Source organism: Falco biarmicus, chromosome 8 (assembly GCF_023638135.1).
Source record: "Falco biarmicus isolate bFalBia1 chromosome 8, bFalBia1.pri, whole genome shotgun sequence".
NCBI lineage: Eukaryota > Metazoa > Chordata > Aves > Falconiformes > Falconidae > Falco > Falco biarmicus.
The window spans coordinates 26,800,887-26,828,641 of record NC_079295.1 but is presented as its reverse complement, the minus strand read 5'-3'; the positions used below and the strand labels follow the sequence as shown (position 1 = coordinate 26,828,641).

General features: G+C 39.1%; 1 protein-coding gene across 2 annotated transcripts in view; it reads right to left on the bottom strand.

Moving 5' to 3' along the window:
• The window catches only part of USP37 (ubiquitin specific peptidase 37), a 38,588-nt gene that overhangs the window by 8,207 nt on the left and 2,626 nt on the right, over positions 1-27,755 (bottom strand). For both annotated transcript variants that reach the window (XM_056349239.1, XM_056349240.1), the window contains exons 3-20: positions 25,635-25,806; positions 24,982-25,082; positions 23,552-23,733; positions 23,111-23,185; positions 22,433-22,530; positions 20,817-20,901; positions 19,768-19,929; positions 19,169-19,300; positions 17,027-17,150; positions 16,617-16,822; positions 15,416-15,533; positions 14,091-14,170; positions 11,502-11,666; positions 10,015-10,080; positions 8,671-8,821; positions 4,716-4,968; positions 2,145-2,311; positions 268-328 (exon numbers count right to left, since the gene is read on the bottom strand). In XM_056349239.1, the coding sequence (XP_056205214.1) occupies positions 268-328; positions 2,145-2,311; positions 4,716-4,968; positions 8,671-8,821; positions 10,015-10,080; positions 11,502-11,666; positions 14,091-14,170; positions 15,416-15,533; positions 16,617-16,822; positions 17,027-17,150; positions 19,169-19,300; positions 19,768-19,929; positions 20,817-20,901; positions 22,433-22,530; positions 23,111-23,185; positions 23,552-23,733; positions 24,982-25,082; positions 25,635-25,806 (2,398 nt within the window). The remainder of the gene's footprint in view (positions 1-267; positions 329-2,144; positions 2,312-4,715; positions 4,969-8,670; positions 8,822-10,014; positions 10,081-11,501; positions 11,667-14,090; positions 14,171-15,415; positions 15,534-16,616; positions 16,823-17,026; positions 17,151-19,168; positions 19,301-19,767; positions 19,930-20,816; positions 20,902-22,432; positions 22,531-23,110; positions 23,186-23,551; positions 23,734-24,981; positions 25,083-25,634; positions 25,807-27,755) is intronic.

The following is a 27,755-nucleotide window of genomic DNA, read 5'->3' as shown; positions in this document are numbered from 1 at the left end:
TTAATATCATATATATATAGATGTATACATCTAAGTAAAAACTCAAGAGACTGAAATAAGTAATTGAAAAATTAAGTTTTTTCCTGGCATTTGCTTTCACAACTAAGAGCAAGAAAAGCTGACCTGAGCAAAGCCAAACACAACAAAGCACACACCAGAAGAACATGAAATCCCAGCTGACTTACAGACACTCAGGAGCTGCACTCATACATACAGATCTATTTTCCCTCAAAAGCAACATCCTGGAAGAAGTTAAATAAGTTTCACCTTGTAGACTTAATTCCGTGGCTCGTTTGAGGTCATCATCCTCTTTTTGCTCTCGTGCCTCCTAATGGGAAGAGAACAAAACTTAGCTCATTGAGACACTTCACTGTTTAAAATTCTTGTGGTGCTCTTTTTCCATTGAAACTGTGCTGCTCTGGTTTCTACAACAAACCTGACATTGTAAATTAAAGGTTCTGTGTGAAGGAATGTTTGCAACCAGTGAGAGTCCAATGTTCCCGTGCAACAGAACCTGGGACAAACCTTCATTAAGGCTTGTCAAAGCTCCTGAAGTTTGGTATGCAGCAGAGCAAGTCTCTAGTAAGACCAAACGCTTTCTTTGGATCATTAATTTGAAAAGCATCTGAATGAATTTGCAACTCTTCGCTAAGGAAAGCTGTCACTTACACACAAAGCTCCTCACACTTCGGCAAAATTTAGACGACTTCTGCCCAAAGCCAGCTGAGGACAGAGTTGTTAAATTCTGACATACTTTATTATTTTTAAGCCATTTGAAAGTAGAGCCAGTGGTTTCATGTTAACAGGTGTAATTCACAAAGGCAGGATGCAAAAAAGAGACACCACTAAACAACCAGGTATTAAAAATAATACCATGAACAAGTAGCAAAGAAACCTCAAGTCAACAAACCTTTCTAATCTTTGGATAATATCATGCTCCTGTTCCTCCCACCACTCTTGAAAGCTCAGAGCTACAGCAAGCCAGTCAATAATATTTAATGAGCTGGCTTCTTAATTCAGGGTTTGAATGCTTTCATGCACCTGAACGCAGAACCCTAACTACATATTTCAAATCAAGATAACCACAGCTACTACATTTCCATGCCTGAATCATTAGAATAGCAGATTTTTGCTTCAGAACTGTAGCAGAACAACGCTCAAAGGGCAGTTTTACATTATTAGCATGAGGCCTTTTTATCTCGCTATTTCTAAAGCATTTGGGAATCTTTGTTAAACTACTCAGCACTGCTGAATCAAAGCTACATCTGGCATGGAACATACCAACCAGCACCTCATAATGAGCAATGGGAGAGAAAAATCCAAGAGCCATGGAAACATCAGATCTCATAAGGAAAACCATGACAGCTTTAGTATTAATAGAGAGCAGACAAGGGCACCTATTTAAAGAAAGACGTGGCTAAGCACTTGCTTCACTCTCAGCAGCTCGGTTAAACTTGTGGAAATCAGTTACAGGTCTTGAAATTCAAGTGGAATACAGATGGTGAGCATACAACCGAAGATCCCAATTCTTTCCAAGTCTAATTTAAAGGACTTACTTTAGATTAAATTATTCGGGATCCTTTTTCCAATTTTCTAACAAGGAAGGGTCACATAAATGTTCAGTTCCTATATTTTTGCTAAGCATCCCCCTCCTTGGTAGTACCAGAAACAAGACACTGGGACAGACAGATCTTTAACCTGACCTGCCACGGCCGTTCTTAGCTTTTGCTTTGAAACCTGCCTCTCTCACTGAGTCTCGACATGACACACTGCAGGAAGCAACTTTCAGGGAAGCTAAAGGTGGGTTTGGTTCTTGGTGATAGATACTAAGAGTTTTGTTCAGTTTATAACTGGTTTTTATGTGATTTTACAAGACAGTGTATAAATGTGCACAGAAGGCTTTGAGAAATCCACAGGTCTGTGATGTGATATATGGCTTCCAAAGCACATACAAAATGTACCCAGACGTATTCAGTGCCATGACTACTGACACTGAAGCTAGAAGAAACCCAAACCTTTTTTCATCTGGTTCTCTAAAAAAAAGCAGCAGAATCCCTTTGCAGTTACTGTTGGAACACAAGTTTTTCCTTTAGCCATCAGGTTTCCAGTGTGGGGAAGATAAGGAAGCAAACTTTATTTCTTACTTGCTCTTGAAGGCTTTGAGCCAGTGCCTGCTGAAGTTCTTGTTCTTCCCTCTCTCTCTCCATATCATACTGCTGTAGCCAGTCAACGTCCCCCTGGGAGCCCTCCGGAGTTTTGTTTTCCTTATTCTCATCAAAATCTTTAGTTATCTCAGTGAAATTGGCAGGACCTGAGGAATCAGAAATTACAGTTATGCTTTCCTGGGTCTTCATTATGTTACCAGCTAAATCCCCTTTAAATCACCACAATCCTTGTAGCACAGTGACATCTATTGACAGGGAGAGTTCACCAGCCATAAAAAACCTCACAGAGTCAAATGGAAAAAGCTCCAAAGTGCAGTCTTGCATTTATTTTAACAGGTGTAAGATGAACCATTTGATTATCCCCTGATCCTGTTCTCTTAGCCTTTGATGTTCACTCAGAAACAGCAACTTTTAACTGAAGTAAGATGTCACACTCCACTAGGTTTCTGCAGCCATGAAGCCGACACTTGAATTTCTCTAGAAGGAACTATGGATTACAAAAATTTGCATTGCATATTATACCTTGGAGTACTACAGATGAAGCCACAATTAAAGCCAAACCATATGCAAGGCGGAGGGAATACAAATCTCAAGTACTGTTTAAATTGTGTCAACTCGTTTCCTCAGGTAAGAGCCTCAATTTTGTGAGCACTGTCTACTGCTTTGAAAGTGCAAGAAGATTATAACTTTTCAGTTCACCTTTAAAGAGAACACACTATGGCAGAAATATTTCACAAAACTTCTGGAATGAACATCCATTCAACTATCACATACATCTCCCTGCAGTTGCAGGACACTTTGATTATCCCATTTGCTGGCAGCTGAGAGTCAGGACTTGCTCCAACAGCTATCACACAGCAACATGTGAAACTTTATACTTTTGCCCTACGCCGACTTTGACATCTGCTCATTAGTTATTAGCAAGGATTATACAAGGCAGACTCTGGTATCTGTGACCTCTTAAACACAAGACCACCAGAACCAGCACTATAATCCATCAGTCTAATCCTCTTACCATGAAAAACAAACCAAAATTTATTACACGACCTTTGAGAACTTGCAGTGCAAGAAGTACTCACTCGACTCACACAACTGTTATTTGAGGCTCATGTAGCAGAAAAGACATCTTCTGTCATATCCAAATTAGCCTTTTTTGAAAGCACCACAAATTATTCAGTGTTTACAAGAAAAATTATTACTAGCAGTAACAAGGAATGGACCAAGTTAAATCCATCACGTTTAGAATCATCTTGCCTGATATAGCAAAGTATCCTTTGCAATTAAGTTTCCTTTAAATAGGATATAGGATTGTGAACTCATGGCATGCCACATTCTGCTGCCATAACTGGTAACTCAGTGTACATACATAATCTCATCTGAATGCCAAACCGTATGCTTTGAGTAGTACTTCTGTCTTTTTGGTCATGCACAGCCAAATGCAGAAAGCAGAATGCAACACTGAGTGTTTAACTCCATTCTTAATCAGAAAATAGAGAAACTTTTATTAAACATATTTTTTGCTTAAGTGTCACAATAGAGTCTTCAAAAAATTACATTATACTTTGCAAAGAAAACCTGGAGAGAGATACATTCATGTGGCTGGCCACACTCTCACAACTCTTTCACACACCCATAAGCAACATCAGCGTATATAAAGGAGGGTAACAACAAGGCTGATTACGGATTTAGTTTTCTTAACATACTTTCCCAACACAAAAGCTGTCAAGAGCTTTACGTTGAAACAAGTGTAATTTTTGGTAAGAGTGGTTTTGGTTTTTTTTTTTCCCCAATATTTAAACTCCTGGCTCTTAAAAGAGTAGGAGAGCATACTGTTGGCCTGTTTTTCCAGGCTAGGGGAATTAAAAATGTAACAAATTATAAAGACTTAAATTTCCTTCAGCCAATTAAAGGAAGACACTCAACTTCCTCACACTGACATCAAACAGGCTCCTTGTTGTACTTAACTGTGTTTCTGGGTTAGAGGCTGTAATTCACATGCTCAAGGGTCTACACTCTCATATAAAAAAAAGTATTAGAAAAATTACAGAGATAAATTAATTAGTAACAAAATAACTACATTTATGAAAGCATTCTAGTCTTATGCACCCCAGACATTGCTCTTGCACACCAGCAGTGTGAACAGTGCTACATGCTGCCCGGGCTGCAATAGCTACAGAAACAACGATACTTTCTGATTATGGAAGGTTAAGTTCCAGATGCTGCCAAAACTTAGTAAATTGAATTGTCTGCTATGGGAACCAGTGGAAGCACGTGTTAATCAGGAGAGAAAAAAAATGGAAATTAATGCTGAAGGATGACTTTACCTTTATCAGAGAGGTGACAGACATACAAGAATACATGTTTTCACAGTTCAATGAATTAATTAAATGCTTTATACACAGGTAAACTGGAAAAAGAACTCTGAGGAAGTCAGGCAGTTTCAGTAGTGCACTTGCACCTAGATTTTGCCACCATACATTACTAATCTGCTGCTGTCAGTAATTTGCTTTAGCTTGCCCTAGTCCAGCCAAGATGGTTACTTTGCCTTACCTGAGTCTAATGCTGCTTTGGGTTTCTCCATCTCCATAGATTCCAGGTTTTCTGGCAATTCCTGAATTTCATCATCTCCAAAACCAGTGTCTGGGCTGCTTGTGGGCTTATCTTCGTCATGGCTCAGAGACAGAGAAGCTTCCCTTTTGCTAATCTCCAAGACAGCTGCTAGCAGCTCATCTTCGCTCATCCCATCAAAACCAGCATTACCCAGCTCAGGTTTATCACCCTCCATTTTACTTCTTTTTGAACCCTAGAATGGAGTTATGATAAGTGCTTAAATAAACAGGTATATAAAACCACCACAGAAATGTAAAGCTGATGTATTTTATTTATTAACTCCAGGGAGTGGGAGCTTGGCTCTGTCAACATTAAACAGATAATTATGAGACTCAATGGAGAGACAACCTTTGTAGCTACATTCACTCCAAGGAACAACATTTAAATATAAATTACAACCCAGTTTTTACAGGCCCTGTGGATTAACATACACAAGGTAACTCTTCCCTTCTTCCTTTCCTTCAACACATGGGTTCCACATTTAGGTTCTGATGAACCCTCAAGCCTCTGGCAAGTCAGTGCTGAGGCACAACTAGCAAAATCGCAAGTTTGTTAACAAAGGCTGAAGCAGCAACATGAGAGTAATTGCACACATGGACGGAAGAATAGAAACTGAAATCAGGCTGGTATGAAGAGCAATTAAAATTAGGTTTGGTGCTGTAGACTTGCCATATGAAAGATAGGGGGATGGTGGTGAGCAGGACTCTGCAAACCTAGTAAGAAAATAGTTAACCAAAGAAAGGGAGGAATTTTCTTCCTACGAACAACAGAATGACTTTAAAGTGCTTTTTCTTTCTTCCAATTTAGCCTTAATCTGAATTTTTCCCTCTCTAGCTATTTCCCTAAAACTGACACTCATCAACTCCTACACCATACTGATTTGCAACTAATATAGTAATTTCAATCATTTTGATATTAGCTGTTAATCAGGAGCTTAACCTCCATGTACACATATTTACACAATTACATTACTTACCATATGCTTAGATTTATTTTTTCTATTTTATGTTAAAAATGGGGGGAAACAGTTTCTATCAGAATGCACTTATCCAGGTCTCATTCCAAACTGCATTTGGCTGGATCTCAGAACTTGGTTAAAATGAACAAAAATACATTTGCACTGCTGCTTTTTACTTAAATACAGCAAGCCTTTGATGAGCAAGACTAATTTTACATAGTAAACATTTTGTATTAAAACTGGCTTATCAAACAAGATTAGCAAATGAATTAGCCAATTAAATTGCTTGTTCAAGACATCATGCCCTCCAAGATTTAGAACTGACAAATTTAAACCTCTCTCCTCAATCACGTTCATGCTGAATAAGGGAAGCAGGGTACCTGTTTTATAAGCTTTCTGATTTCTCTCTCTACACCTGTAGGCTACTAACGTCAAAACTGGTTTAGCTCTTCAGCAAACCCTAGTTCCAGGCACTTTGCCAACAACTACCATTAATTCAGTGGCTGGACTGTAAAGACTTGGCAGCACCTCTGTGTTATTTGAATATAACTTTTCTACAAGAAATTATTTGCGTAGATTTTAAGTAGCTTAGGCTTTAAGACAGGCTGCTTTAGGTAAGTATTTTTTAAAAGTACTTCAAATATCACTTCATCTGCAGAGGCAGAAATCACAGGAATTGCAGTCCTGCCCACTTTAGATGGATAACTGCTATTTGCCCCTACAACCCAGTGTTATATAGCCCTGCTGTGCCGGCAGTGCCTAACAGGGGATATACCGGCTGTGTGGGGTGACTGCTGAATTCCTAATGCCACTATGAGAAGCACACCAAGGGAAACGGTGCAGCGGCAGTAATGCCACTTCCAAGGACCAGGGCCAGGTCCTCCCAGGACAACACTGAGAAAGACAGATGATCTGAGTGATAACAGATAGCTGGTGAAGCCTGTGGTTGAGGAGTGCCCAATGTGCATGGCCACAAAGAATAAAGTCACTTATGTGGAATCATCACCGCTACTGTCTCATTCCCACAACAGGCCAGAAAGCCTGTAATTAATTTGCTATTCAAATTAATAGACTTTATTCCCACAACAATATTTATGCGATAGAGACTACCTACACTTCCTCGCAAACAAAACTTGAGGAAGAATCATGTAGGACACTTTGGAAAACTTCTATACATAAGAGGGATTTCAAAGGCAAGCTAGTTTCCTTCTCCTACCTGCAGCCAGCTATAGACGTGCCATGCAGGACAGCAGTTGCCTATCTTGTTCCCGAGACCTTCAGCAAAGAGTTATCTGCTTTCTCCCAAGGCACCACATTCTATCCCTACGAGCATCAGAAAAATTTCCCTGATATTGAATCTAAAAATTACTGTCTGCTATTTAGTCTATTACTTCTTGTTCTATCCACCAAGGGCACAGAAAACAGCTCAAGTGTTCCTATTCATTTTTTTCCCCTTCCTTGAAGACACAAGCCCTGCTTAGGTTTCTACTTAAACTATTAAGACCCAAGTTCATTTGCCTGCTCTTTCCCCCAGAATCTTCCTTTCTAGATCTCCGACCATTCATGTTCCTCTCCTCTGGTGCCACTCCAGTTAATCTACAACTCTTTTCAGTCCCAAAGCTGAACACATAAGTCCATCTAAAGCTCAATGCTGAAGAAAAAAGGAGGGTTACATCACACAACCTGCAGGCTATGCCTCTGTCTATACACTTCTGTTTTCAACCAGCCTGACCTTGTGACCATTACCTTTCACACCCTTTCTGAAGGCCCACTACTTTCCCAGCTGTTTCCGTCCCACATTTACAGTTGATTAGTCCTGCTAAGATTAGCACCTTTAGCCTGTTCCTACTGAACCACCCTCCTATTTTTATGCAGTCTCTCAGATTTGTCAAGATCATTCTAAATTGTAGTTCTGAGATTCATCATAACGGCAGCCCTTCCCAGCTCCGGGTCTTCTGAAAATTTAATACTCATTATTTATTTTATTATTTCTTAAATAGTGAGTGGATCAGGATCCTCGCATCAGATTAGAAACTGTAGATATCTTCCTCTTGTTACCTACTGCTATTCAGCCAGCTTTACACTTGTCCTTTAATGCCATAATCAAGACCCCAAGTCCTGCTTGATTAAAATAACCCCATGAACACCGTCAAAACCTTTAAAGAAGTAGAGATGCAGGACACTTGTCCTAAGCACTAGACCTGCACTACTCTTAATAGAAGAAAGTGGACTGCAAGATAATCCTCTAAGCTTCTTGTTTTCCCTTGGGGGTCATCACTCCTTCCCACACAACTCACCTACCTGCTACACTGCCGTGACAGAGGCAAAAAAAATAATCTTGGTAACTTTAACACTAGTCACAATGAATAGCTCAAAGGCAATTAGAAATTAACTGTGCCTTTATATCAATTAACTTGATCTCTACACAATTCTACGTGTCCTCCTCCAAGGACTGATAGCTTCAGTTTCTGAAAGTTTTAAAAAGCCACACTTGAAAGGGGACACAGATTGAATATGCAAGAAGTTGTCTCAATTGAATATTTTGCTTAGCCCAACTTGTACTGGATCTAATTTAATCAAGGGATTTACTGCATAATTTTATTACTGACAGCCCATTACATTTCAGCCTGGGAACGTTATTAGTGAAAGTTACCCAAAGGACTGACAAAACTGCTAAGCAGCTGGTATACATAACCTGAAAACTCAAGTGCAGTTGCAACACAATTACCTCTGTTCCCAGTGGGAACCCAAGACAACTGTACAGAGAGGTCAATTAGCAAAGCACTCCCCTCCAGCATTGTAGTGCTAACTAGGAGAAAAACCCCCACCTTTTAATCTTACATCAGTTTTACTCACAATCTGTGCTAAGAAAAGCACAACAGGCCAGACAAGTACATATAGGAACTAATACATAAAAGTTGTGTTTTTTTCCCTTACCTTTTCTGGCTCTTCTTGCAGTTGTTGCTGATCTCTACTCTGTATGTTACACAACCTTTGGCTATGGCCAACAGAGCGTTTCAACGGCTCGTCATCACTGTCAGAATCTACATAGAGGGCTGCAGAGCTTTTTGACTTGAAAGTGTATTTTCTGTAAATTAAAAAAACATGGCTATAAAACTTTATAGCATTATACAAATCTGTTTCGAAGCAACCATTAACAAAACATTACACCTAACTTTCACACTGCAGGGCAGTGCAATTTGGGGAACAAAATGCAACAACTGACAATGACAATTTATTAACATAGCAGGCAGGGTTTTCAGAAAAAGTGTATTTACTAGGTTAACTGACCTACCTACTTCAAGCATGCAATAGCAACTTACAGTGTTAAAAGTTACTAAGTGTATGGCTCTTGCTTCTAAGGCCAAGGATTCTGCACTTTATTACCTAGCAATCCTAGACACTACGCATTTGAGTCGAGTCCACAGTAACATGTAGAACTCGACACAAACCATTTGACTTCCAAATTTTACTAAGCTGGACACATGACTTCTTACATCATTACTAGAACATATAAAGTGCAAATCTGCACTGGTTTTCAGTTTTCCTGTTTGCTCTCTCATTAAGATAAATTCTTGCTTCTTTAGAACAGAAGACAAGGGAGTCTGGGGAAGTTGCAGTTTCTGCTTGATTACAAAAACTGGTGTTTTAAGTATTCCACAACGCAAAACTATCCAGTGCAATATCGGTTTTCACTATATCAAAAACTAGCCTTTCAAAACAGCCTATAAAAACAATGCCCTCTCATCTTCGCAAATAAACTTAAGGCACTAACCACCTGTTCCCACAACACACATGGGGGCTCCATAGAGCCTGAACAGAGCTAGACTGCAGAATTAGAAACCATTTTGCTTCTTATATATGTGACTTGCAACTACAAATGCAAGCTAGTTTAAGATATCTGGCACTGACAAATCATCTGTACCAACTAAATCCAGTTCTCATTCTGATGCTCAGCCTTCTGTCTGAAAAAAAAAAAAAAAAAAAAAAAAATATCTTTGCTTGCTTACAAGTTCCCAAAGGCTCTCAAAATAAATGCTAAGGTCATCATGTCAACTAGGCAAATTGTACCACTGATACTAATTTCAGCTAGCACGTAACACAACAAAACTCAGATATGAAAATAGTTGAAATAATTTACTACAATATAAAAAATAGGAAGAAAAGAAAACAAATAGCAAAAGTGGAATGATTAAAGAAAAAAAATTTGAAAATTTTAAAATGCATTAAAAATTATCCCATGAAACTCCAGGCCATGGGCATTTCAGAGCTATAACTCACCTACAAGGCGTGGAAGTGCTTATAGCACAGGAATTCACCATTTGGGAGGCTTTCAATGGACGGGAACTATTAAAAAAGCAAAGTATTTATTGCAGCAGTTACAGTCCTTAAAAAAATGTTTACTTGTCTGCTATGCATGCAAATCCACCACCAAAGAAACAAGTAGAGTATCAGCATGTACCTGCTAACTGCTTAGATTTAGAGTAATAAATCCATCACACTATAAATATACAACAGTTGTTCAAAACCATATATAATACTTTTAACTTGATTCACTTAGTGATGCACCCTTAGGGACAAGCTCACAAATTAAAGGCTTTGGGCTCCCATCTCAAGACAGCCCATTCCTTTATTTTTTTATTCCCACCAGCACTTAAGTTCCTGCTCCCAAACCGCAGTCTCCTGCTACTATCTGGATCAGCTGGTTTTCTGGAATGTCCCATGTCTGTTTCTCCTCCCTTACCTACGTTCTTCAAAACAACTTCCTGCTCCATTTAATCCTTTCATGGGCTCCTCCATCACTATGTATCTATCCACCAGATGGCTGCTAATGCAGAAATCTTTTTCTAATCTTCCTCTCAAACCAGGGCTGCTTCTCTCCAGCCCAGTTACCCTTCCAATCTCTGGTCAATCAGAATGGTTTCAATGACTAAAGAAGCCATTGAAAAGCTATTTCAAACATATTTTCAAGTATTTGTGCTCTGGTTAGCTTAAGCTGTTTGTTGTGTTTAAGATTTCTATTGTTAAAGCAAACTCTTGGAAAACATCCATGTAAATCTCAAATGCCACCAAACATTCAGCACAAAACATATGCCACATGACTGAACACATACACCAGATGTGTCCTAACTCACAACGGCCACCATGGTTAGGTAGGGACCACAAGAGGCCTGAGGGTTTCTTTTCTTTATTCTGCCACAGACTTCCTATGTAACAAGTGGCACATTTAATCTCTGTGTCTCAGGACAAGCAGCTGTACAGAAATAACTGTCACAGGGAAAAGGATATAGTATTTTTGCATGTGTAGTGCTCAGATACTACAGTGGCACAGGAAAGACAGTAAAAAATGAATGATAGCACAGGAGGTATGAGAGGAAATTAGCAAAAAAAGGTAGGATTTACATGTCCTAAGCAGAATTAACTGTGCTGTGAAAAGTAATCTAGATTATTTTGGATCGAGGCATAAATTTTAGGACAAAACAAACTCTTAACAAGGACAGAAAGTTGTTTTCGAAGACAGAGAAGAATATTATCTGACCAAATATTACATAGATAATGCCCCACCAACTCTTTCTACTGTTTCTATCATGCTTCCTTTCCACACATGTTCTCATGATGGCATCATTACAAAGTAGCAGTGCACATATGAAGCTGCATAATTTTAATGTTTCCTTGCCCAGGTGTCTTCTGGAAAAGATCTGACAACTGCCTACCTTGTGGCATATGTGCTTAACATGGCGTGAATCAACCACAAGTTGTTTACTTACACTGCAGAATGGATGCTCCATCCCAGCATCAGCGGCGGCCTAGTGTTTTCTGTGCAGTGTGAAAGCAGGGTTAAATATCTTGGAATAACCACCTGCTGCCCGACTTTATGATTGAGAGACAATGCTACATTGAAGCTGTATCGTTTCAGATGAAGAATCAGGACCCTGGGAGAGATGACAGAAGGACAAATGTTAATCTCAAGACAGAAGTCAGAGAAAACCTATTCCGAATCCAAGTAGCCCTGCTTACAAAATGCATTCACCTAACTCTAAAACAGATTATTACTTCAGGGTGGTAGGGAAACACTATCCATCTCTTACCTGGCAAGAGACAGCTAATTACTCTCCTGTCCATCATTCAAATTTGTGCCAGGTGCAGAGTGCAAATTCTGCCGACTCAAGAGCATTCCTGCTTTGATCCACATCATCTTGCTCTTCAGTCAAGCATAAGCAAGCAGCTCTTAGCAAATTTGTTGTTTTTATTATGCAGTGAGACGCAGGAAACAATCAAAATACCATTACAGGCCAGAATGCTAGTATATTAGTCCCAGATATTCATGACACTGATGGAGGGATCACACAGATGTCCATAACGGAGGAGCAATTGTGCCCAATGCAAGATGTGTATTTGGTTTATCTGTCACGACACTTTTTCTTTGAAAGAGCTTTTGATCACAACAGTATAGAAAGCCTGAAAAGGCCTCCTTATACTGAGTCTTCTCCCTTACACTGCATTTTGTGCTCCCTATTTTGATCATGCAGCTGTATCATCACTTATATTGTAATAATATTCAAAAACTTTGACAAGAATTTTGCAGAGCTAGCACAAATACACTATCCAAGCAAAATGCAAACTAACTATCAAGTTACTGGGTTCAGTATAAGTACACCTGGGACAAGGACATAGACCAGGTAAAGTCATCCAACAGACTTTTAGCTTTACGTCCCATGAGAAAATGGGAAGCACTTCCTCTCTAAATAATGAACTAAACCCAACCACGAGGTCAGAAACTATCAAGCATGCCATTAACCCTCAAAGTGTCTGCCGTCTTCCTCAAAGTGCCATGCTTACTGAGAGAGAAAACAGGGTGAAACAGAGAAATCTACATGGGAAGAATTAACTGATCAGAGTAAAACCCTCTATACAACTTCTGGCACTAATGCCTCCAGCGCAGTCCCACCCATCACGTCAGCTGAGCACAAAATATTAACTTCCAGAATATATTTACTGTTTCTGTTTCCTTCAGATCGCAGGAACCCCATGAAAAGGGGAAAACTCAGCCCTCCTTGTGTACCAACAGGGAAGAAGAAAAAAGTGTTGCAGAGGGTGCCAAAGAGAAGCTTCTTTAGAGGGAAACTCAAGAACAGCAAGAAGACTACTGTCTGCATGTGCATCTTTCTCACATGCTGACCACCTCTATCGGGTTTGCGTGGCAAGGTTTTGGTAGTGGTGGAGCTACAGGGCTGGCTTCTGTGAGAAGCTGCCAGAAGCTTCCCCTGTGTCCAGTGGAGCCAATGCCAGCCAGCTCCAAGACTGACCTGTTGCTGGCCAAGGCTGATCCAATCAGCAACAGTGGTAGCACCTCTGTGATAACACAGTTAAGAAGGTGAATAAAGCACCTGCGCAACAAATTGCAGCAGAAGAGAGGAGAGAGAATACACAAGAACAACAACTCTGCAAACACTAACATCAGTGAAGAAGGTGGGGGAGGAGGTGCTCCAGGTGGTGGAGCAGATTCCCCTGCAGCCTGTGGTGAAGACGACAGCGAGGCAGGTTGTGCCCCTGCAGCCCATGGAGGTTAATTGAGGAGCAGATCCCCACCTGCAGCCTGGGGAGGGCCCCATGCCAGAGCAGATGGATGCCCAAAGAAGGCTGTGACCCCGTGGGAAGCTCAGGGTGGAGCAGGTTTGCTGGCAGGACTTGTGACCCTGTGGAGGACTCATACTGAAGCAGCCTGCTCCTGAGGGACTGCACTGCATGGAAGGGACCCATGCTGAAGCAGTTCATGAAGAACTGTAGCCTGCAGGAAGGATTCATGTTGGAGAAGTTCATGGAGGATTGCCTCCTGTGCGAGGAACCTTACTGGAGCAGGGGAAGAGTGGGAGAAGTCCACCCCCTGAGGAGGAAGAAGTGGCAGAGACAAGGTGTGATGAACTGACCACAACCCCTATTCCCCATTCCCCTGCACTGCTGATGGGGAGGAGGTAGAGTTGTGCCCAGGAAGAAGGGAGGAGTGGAGGGAAGATGTTTTTAAGATTTGGCTTTTCTTATTATCCTACTCTGATTTGAACTTGAACTAATTTCCTGAAGTCAAGTCTGTTTTGCCCTTGACAGTAATTGGTGAGTGATCTCCCTGTCCCCATCTTGACCAACAAGCTTTTCATTGTATTTTCTCTCCCCTGCCCAGTTGAGGAGGGGAGCGATAGAGCGACTCTGGTGGGCACCTGGTGTCCAGCCAGGGTCGAACCTCCACACCACCGTACATGCTGTCCTACCCATCCTCCCAGCTTTACTCTTCAAGTGACTTCTGCTTGCACTTTTGTAATGTGTGCTTTCAAGGGAAGAGACGAACACATGTCAGCGTTTACCTGGGAAGCTTGTTGAACTTGTGTGTGACAACAGCAGACTTTCCATTGCACTTCTCACAGGAATACTCGATCTCCTCTGCCTGTTTAAGACAACAGAAAAATGACTAGTGGAGGAAAAGACACATCAAACAGATCTCAACAGAACGCACATCGCTTTTGCTGTCACAGAAGCTCTTCAAAACAGCAGTTACACTTAAAATTAGAATCACCTTCAACATGACCTGACAAGAAGGCATCTAGTAAGAGGACAGGTAGCAGAACTTACAATTTGACAACATATCCACTAATACAGGTGGAATTTTTCCTGCAAGTCTATTGCAGACCAGTGAATTAGCTACAGTTGAGACATATTAGCTTCCAGAGAGAGGGAACTGTCTTACATGGTTTATAGTTTTCTCTTCCACACACAGGGTTGGTTTGTTGTTTTTTTTCCTAATAATCATTGGTGGAGGATAATTTGCCATAAAGTTTTCTCTCCCTTGTTCAAAACCTCAGCTTTGTTCCTGAAAAGTTATCCTCATCTAAACTTGTCAAGGATGTGTTACACCAGAGTAGAGTTTTGAACAGACAGCAAAAGGGGAAGCATCACTGTGATTAAGTTACATGACTCATCCATCAAGCATTTCTACAGCCCATTTTTTTTAAAATGAGGTCAAGTGACACCACTATAATTTTAAGAATCTTTTAAAATCATAAGACGTCCACCAGCTTTTAGAAGAATAAGCACGTCAATTACTCTACCTGTTGAAAACACCATCTGTAAATGGAGAAAACACACAGGTCTGTCCCAAGATACAACAAAATACTACACTAATTCACAGGTGTAAGGCTCATCTTCAGCTTTCAGAAACCTCACCTTGAAGCTCTACTTACAAGATGAGCACTCACATATAAAAATTATTTTTTAAATTACTGCATCTGCATGACCTTTTCCCTCCCTGCTAATTTAGGCCAATACATAAGCTGTTGAAGCATCCTAACCCAGAAGAGGAAGTAGCAATTCCTGAGCAACTGTCTCAATTTGACAGCCTCCCTTCTCTCCCGTGTATTTATTTATGCCTCAACTCTTCCACCACAAAATGGGGAAGTTTACCTATCTCACAGCAGTATTGTAAAGATCATTAATTTCTGCACAGCATTTTACAATAAAAACTTCTGTATACTGTTAAGGTATATACCTAAAAAAAGCGCAAAGTTTATTATTTCACATGCCGGCAACCCCTGTCATACAATCTACTAATCAGCCATACAATCAAAATTTCCGTAGGGTACATAACCTACACATAACTCTACAGTGAATAAAAAAACCCTCCAAAACTATGTACCCGAAAAAAGAGGTCAAGGGAATCCTGGATCGATCGGGAAGGAAGCAATTTCTTTCTTCGAGGAAGATCAATGGAGAGGTCATTAAACTGTTCTCGTTTAGTGACTGTTTCACCACACCTAAGAAGGAAACATGCTTACGTAAGTCTGATGAAAAAAATATTTGAAATTAATGACAACTTACATTTTTTAGGCTAAAGTAACTTCCCAGTAAATGTATGACTCTTGATCCGTCTATTTTTACTCATAAAAAAGAAACTGTTTGATGCTTATGACAAAGCTGAACTTTGGGGTTTCACTTTGATGCTTTAGAAGTTGAAAGAAACATTTGTGTAAGGGTGAGGACAAAAACCCACGGACTGCTTTGGATAGGCAAGTGATCAAGTATAAAGGAAATCAAAGTGACTGCCATGTGGCTGAACACACCTTCTTCATTCAGCATTCTTAGAAAAAAAGAAGTCAGCCCAGCCCAGAAGAAAGGAAAGCCTAGAAATACTTTCAAACAGTTTTTAGAAACAAAATAGTAGACTTAATCTTAAAAAAAAAAAATAAATCTCAAATTTCTTGTGCTTTTGGGGTGGGGGGAAACCCTACAAGTCATTTGTCTTCAATAATTATTACCTGCACGGAATGTACATTTAATTATTTTAGGGAACCTGTGCAGTACACACAAAGTAATATTCCCAATTATCTGTGTTCAAGAAAACTCCGTGGAATTGCAAGCATCCCATAGGGGAATCTATGCACAGGTCATACACAATGAATGCCCACACATACCGGTTTACATCTTTTTTTGCAATAACCTAGAGAGACAGAAGAAAATGCCATTGCCTGGAAACCCTTAGAAACAACAAATTAAAAACATGGGTTCCAATTTTTTTGAAAGAAAACATTATTTGGCTGAACGCCCCTTTTCTCTCTATTCTCATACAACTGGTACACAAAAAGCAAAGCACAGAGGCTTTCCACTGGATACATAATGAAGAACTAGATGGTATGACACTGTTTAAAGAAGGCCTGTAGCAGCAGGTAGTGTGGTGTAAGGTTTACAGCATTTCTAGACCACAGAATATTTTCTAAATATCTAGCTTTGGAAAAAACACAGCTCTAAGTTCTAGTTATAACCTGCAGAAGTTTTGTAACATGGAAACACTTCCCAGTCTTTTAAGGTAAGTATGAGAAAAAGCTCTCAAGCATACTTACATTTTGCAAATGATAGAATGCTGAACCTCAAACTCTAAGTTACTGACAACTGGACATGTATAAACTTTGGTGGCTGAGAGATCATCAGAAGCCCGTCCAGGTGAGTTATCCTCGTTAGGGACTGGCTCACTCTTCCAAGTTTTGTTTAACTTTTCCATGTCTTCCTTCAGCTGATCCAGACACTGGCTCAAGAACTCATGTGCATCCTAGAAAGGGGGTAAACTCAAAAGTGATATTGTACAACTTCATTCAGTATCTTTCAAACACACACAGACTGGGGAAATTATGTTTTAGTTCACTGCAATACTGAGGCAGTTCTGCTCTAACAAACAGCAGGTAATCATCATTCAAATGCAGTCCAAATACTGAACAAATTACACATAACTATTTCTAGACAATATGGTACTTACATTCTGCATGTACCCAGAAAATCTCTCTGCAGTAGCTGAAATGGCACTTTTCACCTTCTTGAGCAGCTCTTTCTTAACCTCAGGGCTGCAGACATCCTTTTTAGCAAGCAGATGGGCAAAGCGTCTGTAATGAAACACTGATTGACTATCCAGGACTTTAGAGAAACAAAATAAAACTCCTGATACCTCATTTTAAGAGTCTCTAAAAGCTTTTCTCCTGTGATAAGTGGTTTAGGGGTTCTATATAAAAATATCTCATATATAATTAACCTTTTCCATTTCAAGTACTTTGAAATCTCATTTAAGGCCATCATTGGAACAGGACCCAAATGAACCAAAAAATTCCACAATCTTTGAAGGTAAAAAGAAGAGCCTTATAAAATTCTATAAACTTATTTCTGCTATATCTTTTATGAGAAAAAAAATTAACAAAAACCACAATGCTTTTTGAAACCATTTGTATTGATAGGAGACATGAAATCACAAGGCACCAAAATAAGCAATACAAAATCATTAAACTCAACTTGTGTGGCCAGACTGGTTTCTATGTTGGGTTTGTTGGGGTTTTTTTTTTGGTTTTTTTGGGGTTTTTTTGTGGTTTTTTTTTTTCTTACTTTTTAGACTTCCAGTCAGTTTCAAGCCTTACTTCTTTTGGCAGTAAAACATTAGAACAGAGTAGAAAAAAGCTGTAACAAGAAGAGTCATGAGGAGTTCCCTGGTTCAAGCTACATGTAGTGTTACTGGCAACTTAACTGTTGAAAATTACTTTACCTGTGCCTATCCGTTACTGTGATTTAGTGATCTTTTACAACTGCTTGACAATTTCACAGGAAATACATGCCTAATATATTCCAAGCACAACAGTTTTGGTCATAGTATATGCCTGGCAGGCGATGGGAAGATGTCATGTTCCAAGACACACAGACACACAAAAAAAAACCCACAGAAAAGACCTATGCAATTCCCCTCCCACCCCAAATCAACAGCTAACACTTTACTGAGACTCAAGAAGTTTCTGCTATTCTGCTGAGCCACAGTAACAGTGTGTGCCCTCCTAACCCTCTACAACTGCTCAGTGAAGCATGTCAGGAAACACTCCTTTTTCACCACAAAGCAGTCCATAGGCAATGGCTTTTCAACCAGAAAAACATTCACCATGTTAGATCAAACCAATAGAAGCCAAAGTAGATGCTACTGAGTATCAACTCTGACTTCTACTAAGGCACAGGATCACACACAGCTCTCCATCAAAGGTACTAGGGCACAAGCTCTACCCACACAGTTTACCATTTAGGTGTACAGGATACAAGCTTCAGAGGTCTTTCTACAAAAATTAGGTAAAGGATGTTTCAAGAGGCACATGGAACAACCTCTGATCCCGAGTAGTGTAGGAAGACTTCAAGAAGACACAGCAAAAATAGAAATGACCCCAAAAAGATATAACACACTATGACACGGAAACTGAAATGGTTCTAATTATCCTGAACCTTGTTTAGTGAGTGAAAAGAAACAAGGGACACAGAAGCACATATAATAAAAATCCCAAATGGCACAGAGTGCAGTACATAGAACAAACAGCAGTTAGTCCTTCTGGGAGAGATACAATGGAATCTGAATGGCACAGGAATTCAAAATTTCAAAGAAAAAGTGTTTTACATACTAGAGAAATCTCTGGAGTTTCCTGACATGAGGTTTGACTGAACTGAGTTCAGCTGAATTTAGAAAAAGACTAACTATGCAGAACTTGAACACCCTCCACAGCTACTAGACAAAGGATATTTTCCAAAAAGGCACAGGCCCTTGCATATCAGGTGAAGTTAGTGACCAGCTTAAACCCTAGCTGGTAATGTTTTAAAAAGAAGTAATTCTGCATTATTTCTCTTGCAGTTTCTTGCATTTTCTTCTGAACCATTTCAATCTGCTAGAAGTACTAGAAATACAGCAGAAGATATAAAACACTGCCTGTAACTCGGCATTGCAATTTTTAAGAGCCTACTTCCAATTTCTAAAGTAAAACTCCAGAGTGCTCTAAGATTTATTATCTACACATGCAAATCACCCTCTGCAAAGCTGCTTCAGTACTACAAAACTAGTTTCTCAGTAATGAAAGAGAAAATATCCTTCCCAGAAAGTGAATTTTACCTGATAAGTGCATTGATTGGAATTTTTTTCCATGGGATACCCTGCTTGAGCAAATCATTAGCAAAAGACTGAATTGAAAACAAGGACTGTAGAATGGCATTCATATAGCAGGTGTTTCCCAAGTTTGAAAATCTGAAAAGAAGAAGATTGAACATGGTGTGTATGTCAATGTGTAAACATGCCAGTGTTAAACATAGACACATAACACAGACATTGTCCCCAGCTGTTCCCCGCAGTTTCTTATTGGAACTGTCCTTCTGCCCTTCAGACTAATCTGAAAACTCACAGGAGGCAGCATTTCTCAGGACAGCACCCATGAGTTTCTACAATCAAAATTTTAAAAAATGTATGTATATACACAAGATAGAGAAATGAATCATGGAAGTGTATGAAAGGAGCATGAGTTACCTGACATTATTATATATCTCAAATTCTCAGGAAGTTAATTTAAGAATATGTATTTTCCAAAACAGGAAAAGTGTTCCCTGTCTCAGTGTTCATTAATTTCAGATTTTTTTTTCTCCTTAAATAATTATAACAAGAATGTGCATGTTCTGATGATCAAAGTGTGTGTGCTAGATAAAGAAAATTAAATTTACCCTTGTAATTGTTGTTGAGGATGGGTGGAAAGGGGAACTCGGGGCTTGTTCCACCCTGTGTAATCTTGATTAGATCTCATTTTTTTAACAGAAAGAGGAGCAGGCTGAGAAAGAAATCCCAGGGTTCTTTTGGCTGAAGGGGTCTGGCTGGATACACTAGACCTAAAACCACAAAAGGATAACAAGGGTAAGATATCTAATGCTCTTCCTTAAATAAATGTAGTCCATGACACTGCAATGTGTAACTATAGAAGACAAGGGCTGGTAAAGTCACACAAGGTAACTGGCATGTATTATAATACCAAAGAGGTGTGAGAGAGAGAGCTTCTTTGCAGAGCACTTAAATATTTTGGTTAAATTCTCTTACATCCACAGGTGTGCATGCAGTGTAACCAAGCCTTTTGTCTTTAAGATACTTAATTCCCCACACTGTATGACAATAGGAAGAAAAACTGTGTAGCATGAGATCACCACTCCTAAGATATGCTTAAAATTCACATCTGGGCCAGACTCTTTGTTTTCAGCCTTTTGGTTTTATAACCTAATCACTATGGACCTCAGTTCCTCACGTGTAAAGCATGGACAATGCTTCTTTTCTTCCTTTATCTTGTATCTCATCTATCTAGGGCAGAGACCGGCAGTTTGATTGCACAGCACTAACACAGAAGAATCCCAACCTCAGCAAGATTCAGTATTACTATAGTTTCAGGCCATTTATCTACTTGGGAAAAACAAAGTAAGGATTCAGTCTAAAATTCTGGAGTTTATCTAGAATTTGAACCATCTAGAGTTTATATATCATCTGGATCAGTCATTCACAATGACTATACTTGAGTGATTTTAGAAAGTCTATCTATTGCAAGCAGTAACTGGAGCTTGTAGCCACGCTGAATACCTAGATTGTACTCCGGGGGGTGGGGGGGGAAATATATATCTATATGTATACACACACACATTTTATCCCTAAAAGCTATACACCACATGATAAACACACATGAAACTGAAGAACCTAATTCCTGGGAAAGAATTGTCTTTTACAGTTGTCCTACCTGTCCAGGGTGGAACTACCAGTGGAGTACTCTTTTGATGAGGACCGACTACCATAAAAGGATGATGACTGCAGTGGTAAAATACCTTGAAAAACAGAAAGAGAGGCAGGTCATTTTGTTCCAGGTAACTCAGCTATTTATATAGTATACAACTGGGTTAAAAGTATTTAGTCAAAAGGTTTAAAAATCCTCAAATAGTGTTTTCCAGAATTGGTTGGGAAAGTACTAACACACATACTTGGAGGTACTAATGCAAATATCTGTAAATAAAGACATGCTGGGAATTTTAATTGAATTGAATACCATAATTCCCCTCAAATTCAAACTGCAATAGAAAATATTAAAAAATTATTGAATGGTCTTAAACTATCTGAAAGACAATAAATACCTACCTCTTGTTCAAATATACAAGATATATGTAACAGAAAACTCACAAATGATTTCCAATACAGTGCTCTCAAAGTTCAAGGTAAATATGCAAAAACGAAAACATTTTCTTCCCACTCCAAATTCCCCAGTCAACTACTATATGCTTAGGACAAAATATGACTGTTGCATTGTTCTGATATCATTGTGTCAAATCCTGAGACTCTAATGCCTCAGATGGTGCCACATAAAAAAATCCCATACTCCCAAGAGTAAAAACCCCCACCTATTACAGTGAATCACAGTATAATTTAGTTCGGATAATGAATAAACATTTGCTTCTATCCCAGCCTGAAGTGGTTTGAGCCATGCAATGTTCAGAAATGCAGATGTATGAAGGAAGTTCACAATACTGTTACCTGAACTTGCAGGTATACACTCACAGATTCTAACTGTGACTCTAAAGAGCAAACCAGATTTTCATTCAGAGATAAACATTCACCCTACTGGCTCCTCCAGTAACATGTTTGTGCCATCAGAGCTGCACTAAAAAAAGACTGCAATCAGCAACATTCCCCATAACAAGATCTTGAATACATTCTCCTTTATGGTGAAAGAGGTTCAGTATTTATTAGTAAAACTGAAGAACAGTGCTGCTTACTAGCTTATGTACATATTTTCAATATTTCAGTATTGTCTGTAAAACCTGTCACACAACAGTATCCAATAGAACTTTGCTAAAAACAGAACAAAAATCCTGGCCCCAGATAGTTCCCCCTCTAAGTTCTGGGGAAGAGATACAGACACAAAAGCAAACAGTACACATTTTCAGCACAAAACCCAGCCTACAATTCATGTGGGCATTAACAGCAAAGAACAGTTTTAAAAATAAACAAGAAAGCAAGTAAAAAGGAAATCCTTAGGTGTTTATAGGCATCCCCTCCCAAGGGGAAGAGCAACTTGTAGCGAAGTTTGAAGCTGCTTGTTGAATTTTCAAACAAGCTGGCACAAGGCTGGCATCAGCACACAAGTATAAAGGTCAGGGTCACATTAGAGCAGGATAGGCTTTGAAAACAAAGGCAAGTTGTTTGCATCTCATATATGGCTCTGTAGGAAGCAAGGAAGTTAGTGGTACAGGGAAAGCAGAAGAGGAAAATCACCTCTGCAGCAACTTCCTAAACTAAAATCAAACGGGTAAAATTGTACTGGTCAAACACAGGTACTATTTGGCTTCACTTTTATTTTTTTACCTGATGACCTATTTTCCTCTCCCTGCTTCAGATTCAACTGTTTCTCTCTGCTACTGTTCAAGTACTTCCATGCTGGATCACTCAAGGCTTTATTATTCCTACAGATAAACAAGAGTGGAAGTCAGTGCAGTTATAGAAGATAGAGGATATTCCTGCTTGATATTTACAACTTTTTTGAAGCATTTCCCTCCTACCACCTTTAATACTTGACTGCGGAACAGTTAAAGTTTATTTGCAGGTAAGTTTAACCAATTCATTTAAATGAGCCTTCTTACTTATGCTTAAATGTGATTTCAAACACATGGAGCTCATTCTCCAAATGGCAATTTTCTTTTATGAATTTTGTTTCGAAAAGGGTCAAAGCAAGTTCAATAAAGAAGGTACCTATAGCTACACACATAGAATATGTGGCAATCTTGACTAAACTGACAAAAGGAAGAAGACAAAATTTACATGTGTCAGTTCCTGCAAATCAACTGCTAGAGCAGGTTGTATTTCTCTCACTAATCCTGAATGCAAACCCCATTTCAAGCGCTCAGTGCGTTCACAAGTTGACTATTGGTTAGCCTGTACCATGTTGCTGAGACAGGAAGCACCCAAGCATTCTTTTCAGAAAAAATTACCTTTACAAATGAACAAAGAATTTCAAATCAGAAAGTAGAAACAATGGTTACTTACGTTGAAGAATCATTCTCTTTGGGATAATCTTCACTCATTTCTGAACCAGGAGGTTGTGGTCTTTTCCTCTTTTCACTGATGACAGAAAATTTTTGAAGTGGTCACTCTTTCAGAATGGCTAGTAAATGATCCTCTTCCAACTGAACAGAACTCCTCAATGCTTTCTGTGCATTTTGCACCTATCTTCCACAATCTTCACTTTTATAACATAGCATATAGAGAAGAATTTGGTTTGCCCAACTCTTAAGTTGTTCATAAAGCTCTAGTGCTAGTACCAGCCAGAGGCTAGAAAAGCACATATTAACATCCTGTTAAAAGTAACAGCAAAACCAGAGGAAGAAACATATTCCTTTCTTACTTTTAGGTGCACTGAGTTCCACCTGCAGCTCTATAAAGAGCAAAATTTTAACAATATCATAAATAAGAGGATAACACTCCTACCGATTCTCCAACAAGCCTGTTCTGTGAGGGGTCGATGATGCAGGAGATGCTGAAATGTTCACCCTGTTGCTAGGTGTTCCAGTTCCAGCAGAATTCTTAACAGATGCTCTCGCTGGGGTACCCAGCACCTTGCGAAATGGATTTTCCTCCTTACTTTCCACGGTCACTCTTTTGGGAGGAGTCTGCAAAATTCAAGTGGAGGGGGGCAGGGAAACATCCAAACCAGTGAAAAACATGACCATCTTTAGTGTAACCTAGCATTTACACTACCGCTTTACTTACTACGGTGTAGCATCCAAAAGCAGAAAAATGCTACTTGTAATACATTGAAAGAGTTTAACAATAATTAGACATAGGTAAAATTTTTACTGTATCGATGCAAGTCAAACATGAAACTTTACTGCAGTAACCAATTTTCCTTCTTATTTTCCAATGCTAAGTCAGTTGAAGTTCAGTCTTTAAAATCTCCTTTACAAGCTTTGCCATTAAAAACCCAAGGCATGATTCTTAACTATCCCCAGATCAATACTGGGTGGTATTAAAAAAACCCAAACCAAACCGGGTATTAAAACCCACACAATTACAACAGCGTCCTGACAGCCTTAGGCCAAGCAAGCACCACACGTAATGCAATGGAAAGAGCTAATAGTTGGTTAACTAAGGAATGTTGGCTAATTTTAGACTAAAAACTGAACATGTCTAACCTGACTACTATATACAAAACCTTATACTTTTTACTGTGAGACTGCCTTTAAGTAACATGTATAATTTGTTTTGGGACAACATCAAAAATGTTCTCCTATATTCACAGAGATAAAGTAAATTAAAGCCAGTAGACACACCATGAAATCTATGTTATGCAGGAAGAACAAAAATATTTTGAAGGAAAACCACTTTTGGGGAAGAGTCTGCAAAATTTACACAAAAATCTGAGAATGCCACAAACTTCATTCTGATACAAAATTGGGTCAGCAGCTTTTCAATATATACATTTGGCTGAAGTCTGCTAATCTCATTAAGATCTGTGCTGACTATAACATGTTCAGTTGCCATGTAAGGTGTTCAGTATAAACAAAGAGATATTCAGAACTCAGTGAGAAGCAAGTCTTAATCATGTACTTTCCCCACTGTTTCTGCTTCTTCTTCACTTGCCTGATAGCTCAGCGTGAAGAACATATTCTGTCTTCCACAGCCAGATGCTGATTTTTCTTATTCATACAGAATATATGGCTCCTCATGAGCAAGACACATCACTGCCAACAAGTGTTGCATACATCTATTCCAGGCCCTCTAGATTACAAAGGCATTACAAAGGCTTTGGATGCAAATTAAGTATTTACAGTACTATTACAACATACAATAAGAGAATGAGAGGAGAAAGTGAATGAAATAAAATTAAAGGAGAGGAAAATTTGAACAATTAAACAAACCTGGTTCTCTGTATAAGAGAATTGCCTGTTAGCTTCCTTCTGTGTGGTCCTGCTGCCCAGCACACCTCCAAAGCTGCCAGATCCCTGAGAGGGTTTCCCAGCTGACGGGAAAAGCACACAACATTTGATTTGATTGTCATTTAACTGATTATCATTCTTTTTTGTAATATAATATTTAGCTGGACTGAGTTGATTTTGGAAGGGACACTAGATTTCCTGCCAACAGGCAGTGCAATATTCTGAGTGCACAAACATAAGCATATGTTTATGGATATCCCTTATATTGGTCATTTACTCGGTTGGCAAGAGTTCCTATCCTTAAAAAGGACAAAATAAAGAGGTAAAATAAAAAGAAAAGACTACGCATGTGTGATAAACAGACAAGTTTTTCAAATACCAGCACACTTACAATATAAACAGTTTCTACATGTTTAATCTCTATTTTTATCATCTCTATTGTTCAGCATGACAAAGGTAGATTAATAGAAGGGTATATAACAAAAATTGGGGTTCTGGGCCAGAAAGAAGCATTTACACAAATGCAAAGAAAGTCAGTAACACAAGGAAGACAAAATGGCTAAAGATGAAAAAAAGAAAATACAGCATCAACCCCTCTCCAAACTGTTACTAACATGATTTACAATCGCACTTACCAGTATGAACTCTGTCTTGATGAACTGCATCCAAATACATCCGCATTTCATTTGCGTCTTTCAATGGTACCTTATCAATTGTCAGGAAGCTGGTATCCTTTAGTGTTAGCATCAGACAGCACAGTTTTCTACCATTTGGTCGTAAGGTCACAGTTTTAATGTTATGGCTTAGCTGAAAACAAGAAAATTACTATAAACATAAATCCATTTTAAAAAAGGCCAAAATACTTGGAAATTCAAACAAAACACTTCAAACACAGAGGGTAAGAGGCACTCACACCAAAATACTACTTCTTGCTCCACTCTGACCAAACATTAAACCTCACAGAATTAATGCAATCTGTGATCTTGGAAGCAGACAGAACTGAAAGGACAGTATCACTATAGCTCAACAGGCTCTATATTCCTGGATAAGCTTTCTAAAACTTGCTTTGCTACCAAGTGTGACATTTTTGAACATAAAGGAAGAGCTTCATACAGTCCCATTTAACTGTCTGAAACTTCCACATCAAGTCTGAAACAATTTAAGAAGGGGACAGTTTAAATGTTAAGTACAACCTGCTACTCACTTTATAATTTGCTCTCAGGGAAGACAGGTTTGACATTGCTTAAAAAACTTGCTGACAGAGTAAGCCAATAAGAAGCGTGCTTAGTCTATATGCAACATTATAACAAGTGCAACAAAACTTTCAATATTACGGTCAAGCACAAGAATAATTTTACTAAAAATTTGTGCTCCCTAACAATGCCGCTGCTACTTTATTACACCATTACTTAACTGTTATTTCATGCTAAGTCACCTATGAGAACTGGCTGTTCAGCAAAGGCTCTACTATCCACACAGGTTGAGGGTAACTCTTAAAGCAGAGGAAGCAAAAGAATCTCTTGCATCTGCAGACTGCATGGAAGTTTGACAATAGATACCTAGGCATACTTTCATTTTCAATTCCCTTGTCCTTTTTTGCTGAATTTTTCACTTTATTGCCACTTCTTCAGCCTTGCCTAAGATCAGGCACCAGATACACAATAACCTCCATGCCAGTACACTGCTATATATGCTGTATATATACATATGTACACAGAGTGCTTCATACAAGATCGGAAACTGTAACCATGGTCACCAGACACTACAAGACAGAGTAAAATACTGCCCATCAGACTGGAGTCTTTCTCCTAAGTTGGCCTGACCTGCATACTGCCACACTACCAATCTAAGTATAACAATAATTAATAGACACGAACACTAATTACACTCTAACACCAAAATTTCACTATACATTGCTCTAGAAGATATAAAAGACTAAGACAGTAAAAGGCACTCCATGTCCATCAGTGAGATTTCTTCTTTTCCATGCAGATATCTAGCTTCTTGGAAAGCCAACCTAGACACAACAGCAGTTTATAAGAGAGGCTGAAAAACCACCTTAATTGGAAACTAAGGGTTTATTTTGCTGGCAAAATTACACTTCTGAAATACTTTGTGCTCAATCCTTGTGTTCTGGGATTGGTTGCTTTTTTTGTTTAATATAATCTAAAAAATCTTCAAAGACCTAAGAATTTAAAAGGGGGCTCCAGATTTTTCATCCTCTCTTAAAACACTGAGCCCAGTGCAAAGATATTACAGTTACTTCACCATCTTGGTGCAAAACAACCTATTTCAACCCAAACCACTACCATAAGAAAGCTCCATCCATACTCTCCATGCACCTGTTATGACCCAGTCAGAGTCACAGAGTCCTGCAAAGTGGGAGTAAATGAAATATTTCTTAATATATATCTAGCATCTAGGACAACTTAGTCAAGGCTCTGAAACATCAGTAAAACATATCATCCAATATAAGAAGTTTGATGATGCACCAGTCACCACAGAAAGAAGTATAACCCTGGATCCATCCAAGTGTTCTATTATAGGGAAGTAAAAAAAAAAATAATGGAGAAATCACCCACAGTTCTCCCAGAGCAACTTGTCAAGAAACAGGGAATGCTACTTCTAAAGCAAAATTATCAGGAACTTGTCATGCCTGAAGTTGCACACAAGAGCACTGTGACAGACTGGGGTCAGCTCACACAAACTGCACTCAAGCCCAATCCTGCAGCAGAAGGGCCAGGCAGCTCTCCCTG